We start from the raw sequence: 13,750 nt of genomic DNA, 5'->3' as shown, positions 1-13,750 counted from the left end.
ACAAAATGCATTATTCACTGATATGTTCTCATGAAACTATACATAACATAAAATTATTTCAAATGCATCAGCTATAAAAATACAATAAAAAATAAACACCCACCAGAAGTGTAAACACGTATGTCCCTGAACTCTGGAGCTGATCAACGTATTTAAACTATTGGGAGAGATTTCTGCCCAAAGGAAAATCATCATAGGGAAAATGCTGAAGATTTATCCCATTATTTTGATTTGCAGTTTGCTGCTTGAAACCTGGCTTTCTTCTGGAGGTAAGTTAACATTCGTCTGTCTTAACGTTTTCTGAATGTAAAATCTGTTCTAACGGTCAAAGGCTGAGTATTTGTTTGTTACAAGCAGTCTTTTGAAATGTAAAAGCCTTGTGCAATAACCAATTAGAGTTAGAAAAGAGAGAAACTTGTTAACACACAGAGAATTTTCATGTTCTGTGTTGTGAGAAAACAAAGGAAACAAAAATCAATCATCATATTGTTCTTATCATGGAGGAACTGAGAGAACTGAAATCTTTGCCTCTGACTTATACAAAAGCTGTTCAAACTCAACATGAAAGGACTTTCAAAGTAAAATAATATTCAGTTGCCAAACCTTCAGTGCTTGTAAGACTACATTATTCGTGTCCAATAAAAAGTGATTTTTCAGTATGTCTCTTTTGTGTATGTAGCTTCAGTGTTTCTGCCGAAGTATCTGGCAGAGTCTCTTCTGAAGAGACAGAAACGTTATAACACAGGTATTGAGGAGATGAAGCCGGATAATTTGGAGAGAGAATGTTTCGAAGAACGCTGCGATCGAGAGGAGGCCAGAGAGGTTTTTGAAGACCAGGAAAAAACAGTGAGTTGCATAAGCACATGTTTATCTCATTGAAATGTTTTTAGGGCTCTGTGTGTGAGTTTTTACCTTTTCAAACCTTGTTTCAGATGGAATTCTGGATCAGTTACAGAGGTGAGCGTAAATATTCTTTCTTTATGCTACATGTCATGTAGAAAACTGATGATAAATCTTTCTGTCCTTTCAAATTTGTCCATAAAGCATCTGTTAATTTAACCTTACCTTATATTTCAGTATATATTCATAATATCATGGTCATGGCCTCTCCTCCTTTTCAGATGGAGACCAATGTCAGTCGTCGCCCTGTCAAAATCATGGGAAATGTGTTGATGGTATGAATACATACACCTGCTGGTGTCCAGCCCGCTTTAGTGGGAAGAACTGTGAGTTGGGTAAGATCCATGATGCTCACATTAGCTGTTAAGAGCAAGGAAGTCAATCATTGTTATGCAAAACATTTAAATATGTTGTATCAAGAAAATATATAACAAAACATTTTAATATTTTACATTATATCTTGTAGTGCATCCAATGTTTTATTTTTTTTAACAAATATGCTAGATGGTGTTGTTTTTAGTCTTTATTTAAAGGCATTTGTGGCTATTAATTTCTTTTTTTCCATTTGTGTATTTTTAAATATTGTATATTTTTATGTTTATTCTGAATTGTGTATTTTTTACACAATTGTTTAAATTTATAAAGTACACAAATATGTATATATTTAGACACAGATCATTAAAAACATGAAATGGATATAAATCATAATTTTAGATCAAATAAATAATAAACAATATATATTTTTTTTTTATGTGTCCAAATATCTCTGCATTAATACTTTGTCTAAAAGAAATTCCTAACCTTGTTTTCTTTAGTGACTCTTAAAGTCTCCCTCTGCTAAAACATTATTTTGTCTTTCATGGGTTGCTCTGGTGCAGAAATAGCAATACAGTGTAATGTAAATAATGGAGGCTGTATGCACTTCTGCTCTGTGGATAAAATTTATGGAGTAGTATGTGACTGTGCCGAGGGTTACAGACTGGCTCTGGATGGCAGGACTTGTGAACCTACAGGTACAAAAATCCTATTCCCATGTATTATATTTATTTGCATTGCCACTTTGCCAGTATTGTCACCAGGGCGTGCATTATATTTTCATCTCATAGATCAAAGCTTTTCTTACAGTGTGCTATATGACTTTTCATCCCACACAGTAGAATATTTTGAATACCATTTTCATTTAAGGAATTTTATTCATGTTTTAGCAGATGCTTGGTTTGGTTTATTGATTAGATCCGCACTTCATTTTTATAGGGCAGTACCCATGTGGACGTCTTGGAGCGAGTATTGCTCAAACTCTTAACTCAAGGTCTCTTATCAGTGATACAACAGAACAAAATACAAAAGAGTCCAGTCCTACAGATTCCCCTGATGTGAACGTTACTAGCACACCACAACCTACACTGAAGAACATCACCTCCTTCTTTCCCACTCAGCCCACCATCAAAAATGCAACAAATAATGAATATCGTATTGTAGGAGGAAATGAGGCAACACCAGGGGAGATTCCCTGGCAGGTAGATGAAGTGATGAATTGTGTGTCCATATGATTCCTCTTCACCTTGTGAAGCAAAGCAAGTATAATCTTCTCTAGTTTATGTCGAAAAATCCACAGAACCTTATGAAGATGGCATTGCAGTAAAAACCATAAGATCAGAAATCTTGAGGGAAATTTACTGTCTTTTTCTCTATTATGTTGGCAGGTGGTTCTTATGGAAAAGGTGAATAAGAATTCATTTTGTGGTGGCTCTCTCCTCAGTGAAAAATGGGTCATTACAGCTGCCCACTGTGTAGAAGGAAAGGTGGGATCTTTCTTCATCAGAGTTGGTGAGAAACCAACTGCACTGTCACATCATTGTTATTGCTATTTGGTTATAGAAAAAAAACTTTTGGAGTTGTGAATAGTATGTATAATGTATTATTGAATTTTTAATTTCACTGTCTCAGATGTACAATTACATATTCCAAGGCACATTGGATGTGATATCACACATATTGTCAATGAGTTGCTGTATTTCTGGTCCTATATTTCTAAAGGGGAACATGATGTCTCAAAGAATGAGGGAAGAGAGAGTGACCATGGCATAGTGGAGTACCATATCCACCCACGGTACAACTCTAAACAGAGTCTTTACAATCATGACATCGCCTTGTTAAAGCTCCAGGGACCCGTCAATTTCTCTGACTATGCTGTGCCCATCTGCCTGGGCTCTAAAGACTTCTTAGAGAACTTGCTCAAGAGTGCGGAGAACTCTCTGGTGAGCGGATGGGGGAGGCTACTGCAGGGGGGCATCGTATCTAAAACGCTTCAGAAAGTAGAGCTCCCTTATGTGGACCGGACAGAGTGCAAAGACAGCAGCACCGACACCATCTCCCGCTTCATGTTCTGTGCTGGTTATAGTACGGTACGCAAGGATTCCTGTCAGGGGGACAGCGGAGGACCCCATGCCACCCGCTATCAGAACACATGGTTCCTCACTGGCATTGTCAGCTGGGGGGACGAGTGTGCCATGAAGGGAAAGTATGGCATCTACACCCGTGTCTCCAAATATATGCACTGGATAAACAACGTGACTGGCATCAGAATAGGACATATGTCCAATACTAATAAACAGAGTTAGAAGTAGATTAAACCATTGTGCAGGTTTGTTTTAAAAGTATCATAAAATAAATGTTGGATTGAATTAGATCTCACAGACATTTTTGTACAGATGATATTTACTAGTCATCATTCAACAGACAAACTGTAACAAACAAGAAAAAATATAATTTTTCATCTTAGACTTTGTGCTTGTACATCTGGTCATCTAACTCTAACTCTGTACATATTAAACACTAGGACTGTATGGCTTTAAGAAGTGTACTGCAAATAGAAGTACACATAAAACCCATTCAAGCCACATCCACTTTTCTTCTTCCTTGTCGAGCCCTCTTTTAAACTAATGGCATGCAAATGTACCCTACTGTTTAAAAGTTTGGGGTCACTTTTATGCTCCTTCAGTCTGTTTATATTTGATCAAAAACAGTGAAATAGTCATGTTGTGAAATATTATTACAATTTAAAATAACATAAATATTTTTACAATGTAGTTTATTCCTTTGACACAAAGCTGAATTTTCAGGAGTCATTACTTCAGAAATCATTCTATGCTGATTTGGTCTAAAGAATCATTTCTCTTTAATATCAAAGTGACAAAATATGCTAAATATTTTTACAGCATTGTTTGATGAACAGAAAGTTCAGAGAATAGCATTTATTTAAAATAGAAATACTAATCAATGTCTTTACTGTCACTTTTGATCAACGTAATGCATCCTTTCTGGATAAAAATATTTATTCCCTTCAGACAAAAAAAAAAAAAAACATGCAGAAAAATCTTTCTGACCCCAAAATTTTGAACAATAATGTATCTATTCATTCCCGTTTTTAATGAGGTTAGCTCATGTAAATTCACCTCAGTGGTTTCTAAGCGGTTAACAAAGTGCTCATTGTGAGTGCAGAGAAAGTTCATAAAAAAAAGAAAGAATGGAATGGACAAGTTTACAATGGACATTATAATGATGCATACCAACAAGTTTTATTTCAGTGACTAAAACTGACCCAAATGTGATGGATGTGCTTAAAAAAAAAAAAAAAAAAAAAAAAAACTTTTTTTTTTAAGCAAAATATGAACACAGAAATTATGCTGTTTCTTCCATAAACCCATTTAAAAACACATTGATGACTAAGAACATTTGCTAAATTGTCCAGAATAGCCATATTTGATCTGGCTTAAAGTGAATTTGAATATAAACACAGATCATCTCATGGCTGAGCTGTATGTTTTTAAGCATAACCGTGAAGCTATAAAGCAATCACATTGCTGACTAGTAATTGAAATTTAACATTTACATTTAATCATTTAGCAGATGCGTTTATCCAAAGCGACTTACAAATGAGAACAATAGAAGCACTCAGGTCAACAAGAGAACAACAACAGTATACAAGTGCAATGACAAGTCTCAGTTAGTCTAGTTTAGAACGCATAGCCAGGTTTTTTTTTGTTGTTGTTGTTTATTTAATGAAAGGACAAGAAAACAAGGAAAAGTGCTAGTATTAGTTGGTTAAGTGCTGGCGACTAAAATGAGTCTTTAGATGTTTCTTGAAAATGAGTGAAGACTCAGCTGTTTGGATTGGGATTGGGAGGTCATTCCACCAGCTGGCCACAGTCCAGGAGAAGGACCGTGAGAGTGATTTTAAACTTCTTTGGGATGGCACCAAAAGGCGTTGTTCACTTTCAGAGCGCAAACTTCTGGAGGGCACATAAGATTTAACCAGTGAGTTTAGGCATGTTGGTGACATACCAGTGGTCGTCTTGTAGGCAAGCATCAGTACCTTGAATTTGATGTGAGCGGCTGCTGGTAGAGAGTGTAATCTGATGAGGAGAGGAGTAAAGTGATCTTTTGTTGGCTCATTGACCCTCGCTGCTGCATTCTGGATCAATTGCAGAGGCTTGACAGTACATGCAGGAAGGCCCGCCAGGAGAGCATTACAATAATCCAGTCTGGAGAGAACAAGAGCTTGGGCAAGAAGTTGGGTAGCTTGTTCTGACAGGAAGGGTCTAATCTTCCTAATGTTGTATAACGCAAATCTGCAGGACCGGGGCGTTGTAGCAATGTGGTCTGTGAAGCTTAACTGATGATCCATCTCAACTCCTAGGTTTCTGGCTGTCCTCGAAGGAGTAATGGTTGATGAACCCAGCTGTATAGAGAAGTTGTAAGCGATTTGTAAGTGATTTGTTCAAGTTGTAATCTCACATACTCTCTGAAATAATTTTTCTTGCACATATTTCTCTGAAACATTTCTTGGAGAAATACTAGTGCCAAAGTAAAATCAGAGTAATAAAAAAATAGGAAATAGTGTCATCATGGTAAGTTTGGAAATGGAATGTTAGGTTTTGGTTCATTAACTTCATACTAATGTTTAGTTTATCCCTCATTATTTGTATCACTGGTGTCTATTCCAGAACTAAAATGGCTTTTTAAATAAATGTCCAACCAATGTACCCATTCAAGAAGAGAAAAAATAGTCTACTATTCTCTCAAGCCAGTTTACATCCATGCAGTAAACCTTCCTGTTTTTATTAAACAGTTAAATACTGTGCTAACTACACAAATACATGTTTTATATCATGTTATGGCACAGCATGGTGATGGTTCTTTCCAGGGGTGAAGTAGATCAGTAAGTGCTTTGCAAAGCTCCTTTATTTCCATACTGTATTGTTGGCGTGTCATTGGCTTATTCGAGGAGAGAGAGGAATCTCCTTTTGTCTTTAAATGCAGCATAATCCAGATTCCCCACTGACGGCAGATGGAAACTTTCTCTTGACTAGGCGGCTCTGTTTTCCTGACTTGTTGTTTGCTTGTGTGCTTCAGGTTGGCGTGACTGGGCACAGTCCTTAATGACAATAATGGCCTTTAGGGTTGTCACTTTGTGTGAGCTTTGTGAACATGTGGTTTATGTACTTATGTGTTGCTGGGCTTCCTGTTGTTTATATTTCCTGTATCTATGAGACAACACCAAAATGCTTTAGAGAAAGAAAAGCTTCAGCAGTACAGATTTGTTTAAATAAATACAATCAGTTTGCTTTAATAAACATTAATTTAATTAGTAGGCTTATAAAACCTGCATCTGCATCTCCCAGCATTCTCAGCAGTGTATCAACAGGGAGTTCACCTTTCACAAGTCAAATTGTTAACATGCCTGTGGGAATTATAGCGTTACATAGTGCCATTTATAGCATAGGCAAGATTGTTTTGTTGTTGTTGTCTGAAACATTGATTTAAAGTGTATTTTTTCATTATTATTTCAGTCAAACCCATAAAACCCTTTGTTACCCCAAACTACACATAAACGTACGTTATGATGAGGGAAAAAACATATATAAGTCGCACTGGACTATAAGTCGCATTTATTTAGAACCAAGAACCAAGAGAAAACATTACCGTCTACAGCCGTGAGAGGGCGCTCTATGTTTTCAGTGTAGACTACAGGAGCACTGAGCAGCATAGAGCGCCCTCTCGCGGCAGGAGACAGTAATATTTTCTCTTGGTTCATTTGTCTTAGTTCATTTCTCTTGGTTCATGTCAAATTAATTTTGATAAATAAGTCGCACCTGACTATAAGTCGCAGGACCAGCTAAACTATGAAAAAAAGTGCGACTTAAAGTCCGGAAAATACGGTCATCAGAATCCAACTACTTATTCCTCTGTTACTCATGGATGAGTGAACTGCCCCTTTAAATATCAGAATGCTCTGCCCTCTATGTTTATGTATGTTTTGCTCCACTTAAGAACAAATGAATAATGAAATGTGACTCACCAAAGCCCCATAGCACTCTCCTTTAGCACATGAATGACATCACCACATTTGATGATTACATCATACTTGCCACACTTTAAGTGGTCCTCCATTGCTCTATACTTTCCAGGAACCTAAAAGACAACAAACAATTGAGCTTAATACAAGGTCAAAGCCATCATATGGACTATACTGTACAATCAAAATCCTTTAATGCTGATGAAGTTTCACCCGAATAACTGGGAATGATATCTAAATGTCCAAGCTTACAAGCAATACATCATCTTCTTCATCAGAGTCTGAAATGTTCGAAAGGTCAGTGGTCCAGTCCTCCAAACCCTGACTGATGTCCACTGAGTGAGATGTCCCTGGCCAGCCTGCAACCCACAACCAGCCGAACCATAACGACATTCTCCCCGAATGGGTCGTAAATCATTACAAGATTCAATTTACATCTTACATATTAAAAATCCCATGTACCATTATGTTCCATAGCATAGTGAATTTTCCTGCTCCTGTCAACTCGACTAAATGCCAGTTAAAATGGCCTCTGTCAAAACCGGACTCACACGGTCTGAATCGGCCTCCTCAGAGCTGATAGATGGCTCCTGGAGCTTGCTGTGAGGAAGGACATCAAAACAACCTAAGCAGCAGAAAAGAAAAACGTTAATATTAGCAGAGTTGACATGACATTGATCCCAATCCTGTTCCATTGAACAACAAAATTCTAAGAAATTGAAAGAACAAACACAAAGTACCATCTGCTGCAAATTACTTTCCAAATGTAATTATAAATGTAACTTTTATTATTTATTGTAAAATTATGCTTGTATCTTTTATATATGCATAATGCATTTTATGTTTTATTCTCAAAATCCAAATGTTTCAAGCAGGTTTCAGAAATGGCAAGAATGTGTGCTTCAAGAGTGTTTTTCATGCCAGAATGGTACTGATTTGTATTTTGTACTATATCCATCATGTAGATGGGCTCAAAGCATACAGTCTATATGAATGTGATTTATAAGGCAACACTGTTGAACAAATTCTGTTGATTTTTGTATAGATCCTTCCATATGCAAATATGAATTTTGATTTAAACATTTTACATCCATACTCTAGAAGAGATTGTAAAAAGAATGTGAGGGGTTACGGGAGTACAGTGAGGATCACCTGTCGGCCAAGGGAGGAGATAATGTCTGCTCACCAATACGGGTGAGCATCACCTGAGAAAGTGAAACACACTAAACACAAAAGATTTAATTAAGACATTAAGATTCACCAATTCAGAATTCAGCACTGATATCAACAGAAATGGAAATGCAGTGTAGGAACCTTTGTAAATCTTTTGCTGATTGTTGAGGATCTCAGTGAGCCATACAGTCTTCACATCAGTTGAAGCCTGCAACATAAAACAATTACAAAATACAAATTTATTTTTTTATTTTTTTTGCACACAAACTTCTGAGGCCACCATATTTTTTCTTGTTTAATATTTTATTTTATTTATATAATATTTACTCACATTTTTAGAATATATTTTATATAACTAATTTATATGTATAATATACAGGTATATAATTTTAAATATAAATCATTTTAATTTATATTACAAATTTTATTTTATATAATTTTAACATTTAATTATTTTTAATTATTTTTATTTACACGTTATATTATTATCATAACAATTTTAGTAGAAAGTTTAAACTAAACCCATCATACACTTAAATGTTTTTTATTTTCTTAAATCCTTTTATTAAAATCCTTATTGTCAGTTAGATTAGATTTTGAATCCCACATTTTCAAAGTGGTCTTAAAAATGGCTAATTAGTTCCTCTAAAGTGTTTTTTTTTTTCTTTTCTTTTTTTTCTAATTTTTAGTTTTTCTAATTTTTGCAAAAAAGCTTAAATTTAATGTTCAGCACTTGACATTCACATTCATTGTGAACAAGATATTTTTTTTAATATCTCCATCAATGAAGAGGTATTGAGGAGGCGTTATTAAGTGATGACAAAGGCACTTGTAACTTTTTTTAATGTACTCCATACTGTGGAGTTTTAACCTTGATAAAATGACTCTCTCCTCTTTTCCGTTATACCACATTTCAAACTTCTTTACATCCCCTTTGACATTTTCTCTGATACCAACAGCACTCATCTACAAAAGAAACAGAGAAAACATAACCTTGTGGGTTTTTTAACGGCCAATGGAATTTGAGTTAAGCCTAAAATCCCTTTCATAAAAAAATGTCCATCTCTTTGGAGCACAATAAAGAGGTGCTTAACTTCAGCATTTGTGCAACACAACAACATGCTCAAAAATGGTTAGCTGCATGATGGATGTCATAATTGCAAAATCTGCCGGCAAAAAGTATCTTTCTGCTTTGGCAGTCATTCAAAAGTAGTAATACGTTCTGACAAAGTGACTGTTTAAATGTCAAATAAGTTGATATTCTCTCTCACCATCAGCCAGTGTTTGAAGCTGTAAGAGGTTGTCCGATCATGTGCCTCTACACTCTCCTCTCTCTTCTTGCAGAAAAGCAGAGCTCTTTCATGAAGGAACAGATGCCTTTGCATTGGTTTAAAGCGAGCCATATCCTTCATGCGTGTTGGCCCTTTCCTATGTTTGATCCAGACACTGAAAGACCCCTGCATAAGGACACGGCCCAGGACACTCAATTCGCCCTAGATACAAAGGAAATAAAAAGAAAGCAAATGTGGGAATGTCAATAGAAGCACATTCAACCTTAATGGAAGGCCATTTTTGAGCAAATGTTAATTTTTGGCTGAACTATTCCTTTAATATTCCTCCTCTATCCTTCCTCATTTCTTGGCCACACCTCATAACCACTGATGGCAGTTCGATGCATGGAGTCATTGACAGACTTGAGGAGATCCAGCATGACATTTAGCGCGCCTTACATCTCAGATGCATACTGTGAGTTTGAGCTGTGTTTTAATAGTTCCTAATCAGAGAGACAGACAGCATTTAGTGCAATAGACATCAGTGTGTGTGTCGGGGTGGGGGGGTTGTTCTGGTTAAGCACCATCAGAAGAAGCTGGTACTTGGTTAAACGTTGAACAGGTTTCAGCAAATATGAGTCCAGACCTAGTTTATGATCCAGCTTCTTTTTTTAACTCCTATAAGAAAGAATTCTAAATTAGCAAAAATTAGCAATCTATCCCTATTAACACCTGCTAGTGTTGTTTATTGTAGCCATGTTTATCAGTTTTTAATGTATGGTTGTGTGATATAAAAAAAATATCCACAACAATACCTGGATGAAAGCTGAATCTGAACATTGCCTCCAGAGGGCATCTGAGCTAGGTTTGTTCTGGCAGTAGCACTCATAGACCTGAAAGTTTCTTTCTGCAAAAGCATTAATTCCTCTTAATGGGCTTTAAGTATCCAGATGTTTCCTCTATTATTTTTCTAGTCTGTCAGTACCGAATCTTCAGAACCACAGCAGAACAAATTACATTTACCTGAGCTGTGATTGTGAGTTCACAGTCTAAAACGTTTATTTTTATCAAAGTTAAAAACGTTTTTTTTTCTGAAAACCTTGATTCATTTTTTCAGGATTCTGATGCTCAGAAAGAAATAAAAAACAGCATTATTTTTAAAAATAGAAAATCTTTTGTAGCTTTATATCTTGTAACTTTTAATCTTTTGTAATGTCTTTACATATGCAGTATATATGTTTGGCACATAATGGCTCACCTTTGGCACATAATGGCTTTTTTTTTCTTTTTTTTTTTAACTATTAAATTAGCTCTAATTGTAAACTTTCCATGTTGTGTGCACTGTATCAAATCAGACACACCAGAGTTGGTTTTGTTTTTAAATGGCAGTCTCCATCAACAGTTGTACAGAAAACATCACATTACCAGTGGAAAGTGTGTATGTAACTATGTGACCAGGCTCTAATGCACCATGCCACTAAACTACAGTTTGAAAGGAAAGATGTGGTTTCCAAATGAGTGCATCCAAAGGTCATCTACAATATTACAGCTGCACAGCAAATGGGACGAGGGAAAATAAAACACAGACCAATAATTTCAAGGCCATTTGGTCTAGACATTACCCGCAAAACAGACAGAAGCTCATCCACATAAATTCTCTCCGTCTCAATCAGCTCCTTCATTACGTGGCTGCAGAAGCGAGGGAGGCATGGGCAATAACAGAAGAGAGAGGGGAAGAAAGATATGAGGACAGAACGGGAAAGATACTGGTGAGAGACAGACAAAGAGAGGAGGTTGAGAAGAAATTCATGATTCATAAACATACATTTTCATTTTGTCGAGATATTGCGAGATATTGCTGTATCTGAGACTGACAAGAAAGGAACAGTGAGAACTTAAAATAGGTACCTGATCGATAGAAAATTAGTAAGGACATGCTGTAGAAAAAGAGGGACTCTACATCGTTGCATTCCAGTGTCTGTACTCAGAGAAAAAATAATATTGCTTTTTGAGAGCTTAGATATATGGAAGCTTGTTTCTGCCATGCAATATAAAAAAGGTTATTGTGACTAAAATAAAACATTAGATAGGACTTCCGGATGTTATGTGCGGGAAGTAGCTGCACTTTGCCTTAATTTAAAATTTCTTCTCTAGACCATCAACGATTTTATAACATAGTTAATTGGTTGGTTTACTTGGAAATCTGAAAATGCTAAGAAAGGCTAAGTTAAGAAAGACAAAGCACGAGCTAGCTACAGCTCAAAACTGCTTAACGCTGTTGAAAGAACAGACTTGTCTTCAGCATTTTTGACCTTGGAGGCGAGGCTAGACACATTACATAAAATGGTAAACGGCCATGAATAGTGACTTTTCTCACTTGAAGCAACTGCGGATTTAATCTGCTTGCTATAGAGCTAATAAAGAAATAGTTTATCATAAAATATGTCAGTACCTGCAACTGTGGAGTGATTATTGCTTCAAATTCCAGACTAAGAAAGTCTGGGCTAGACCGCAGCACTGAAGGATCTGTCTCCATCAGTTTCTCAATGTCCTGCAGGGCTGCCTGCACACCCTCTTTTGACTGAAACTTATCCAGCAGCTGGTTTGCCAGCAGATAGGCACCCTCATTACACCAATGCACAGTCTGCACATACACAGATATGCAGAGTCTGTACATGCTTTGCATAAATTGGATAAATTACATATTTATTGCATTTGCATCATTATTACCTCCTCCAACCGCAACAGCAAGTCTCGTATGCACATGAGAGATGCCTGTTTGACATGAAGAGCTGTAGTGAGAGTGTCAGAGTGATGCCTCAGTTTATTGCAGCGCTGAACAATCAGGGGAAGAGCATAGTGATGACTCGCTGCCAACTGGTGCCCATGTAGTACAATATTTTGAGCACGGCCCATTTCTTCCTGCAAGAACAACATAATGTTCCCAGCTTTTAATCAGTGTATCAGTTAAACAGACTGGGCAAAAGATCTGTTACCTTATTAGTATCAGGTGTTTCAAAAACCGATCACTGCACATGCCTATATCAAATATAAAACAATACTGCTGATTGCAATAATTATCCCGGTCCTAACTAATAATTATTATAACAAACGCGTGCGTTTATAGTCTTGTTGATAGTTTCTCATTAATCAAAAGCAAACCAGACTCGCCTCAATTCTGCAGCATAAACCCGGTCCAAAACAAAGAAGAATGTATTTTACCGCAGCCCTCTGGATCCGGGGCAGTCCCCTGAGTGGATTAGCCTCGGCCATTGTTTCTGAATTGCCATTTTCGTATGGATGTAGACACACTTCTACTTCTTAGCCTCACAACTTCCCCCTTCCATGACTTTGCCTGCAGGACTGTAACGCGGAACAAAATCTATGTACGAAACCACATTGTTGTGTAATTTGCTCGAATCAGACCTGATTGGATTAAACTGCAAGAGTCACATTGTATGGAGGACATGAATTATGAAATCCAGCACCATGGACAGAGATCGATACACACTCGGGCAGTAAACCGCCACCTCAAACTATTACATCAGCTCATTCATATATAATAATAATAACAACGATAATAATAATAAGGCTATATATATATATATATATATATATATATATATATATATTGTGACGAGTCAGCTGCCTCCTCCCTGATTATCACCGGCACCCCGTCCTAAATCGCCGCCCTTCACCAGGCTCCCGACTGGAGTGGGTGTGTGAGAGGAGGGGCGCTGGACGAGTCAGGGCTGGCGGCGTGTGATGGGGCACACCTGAAGGAAGTGGAGCCTCATTACCGCCGCTGTTTAAAAGCCCAACGCGCCTCTCCTCAGGAGACCGGTCTCTTCCCCGTGCATGCACGCTGGTGTCCTCGTGGGTCCAGGAAGGGTGCGTTGAGGGACTCCCGCGCCACCAAGACGTGAGCTGCCGGACCCGCGATCCGGATGGGAACCGCACCCGTATACACGGCCGACGGGCCAGGATGCCGGGCCGTCCATCCCCTACCAGCGCCGCGGCCAATGAGAGAGACGCGGCCGCTAGGAGA

The 13,750-nt window shown here is 37.4% G+C and overlaps 1 protein-coding gene, 1 long non-coding RNA gene and 1 pseudogene across 2 annotated transcripts; 1 reads left to right on the top strand and 2 right to left on the bottom strand.

Annotated features, from left to right (window-relative positions):
* Positions 1-130: 130 nt before the first annotated feature.
* Positions 131-3,562, top strand: LOC113074406 (coagulation factor IX-like). The gene is made up of 8 exons (XM_026247236.1): positions 131-269; positions 680-846; positions 933-957; positions 1,122-1,235; positions 1,779-1,913; positions 2,155-2,417; positions 2,604-2,727; positions 2,938-3,562. The coding sequence occupies exons 1-8, from the start codon at positions 203-205 to the stop codon at positions 3,519-3,521; spliced, it is 1,479 nt and encodes a 492-aa protein (XP_026103021.1). The 5' UTR covers positions 131-202; the 3' UTR covers positions 3,522-3,562.
* A 3,493-nt stretch (positions 3,563-7,055) lies between these two features.
* On the bottom strand, positions 7,056-8,566 carry LOC113074405 (uncharacterized). The gene is made up of 4 exons (XR_003280641.1): positions 8,411-8,566; positions 7,721-7,883; positions 7,511-7,617; positions 7,056-7,374 (listed from the first exon to the last, which is right to left on the bottom strand). It is a non-coding gene; the product is annotated as an uncharacterized LOC113074405 (long non-coding RNA).
* A 57-nt stretch (positions 8,567-8,623) lies between these two features.
* On the bottom strand, positions 8,624-13,226 carry LOC113074408 (proto-oncogene DBL-like; annotated as a pseudogene).
* Between the last annotated feature and the right edge of the window lie 524 nt (positions 13,227-13,750).

Source organism: Carassius auratus, unplaced genomic scaffold (genome assembly GCF_003368295.1).
Source record: "Carassius auratus strain Wakin unplaced genomic scaffold, ASM336829v1 scaf_tig00014549, whole genome shotgun sequence".
Taxonomy (NCBI): domain Eukaryota; kingdom Metazoa; phylum Chordata; class Actinopteri; order Cypriniformes; family Cyprinidae; genus Carassius; species Carassius auratus.
The sequence above is the reverse complement of the archived record's forward strand: the minus strand, read 5'-3'. Positions and strand labels throughout refer to the sequence as shown.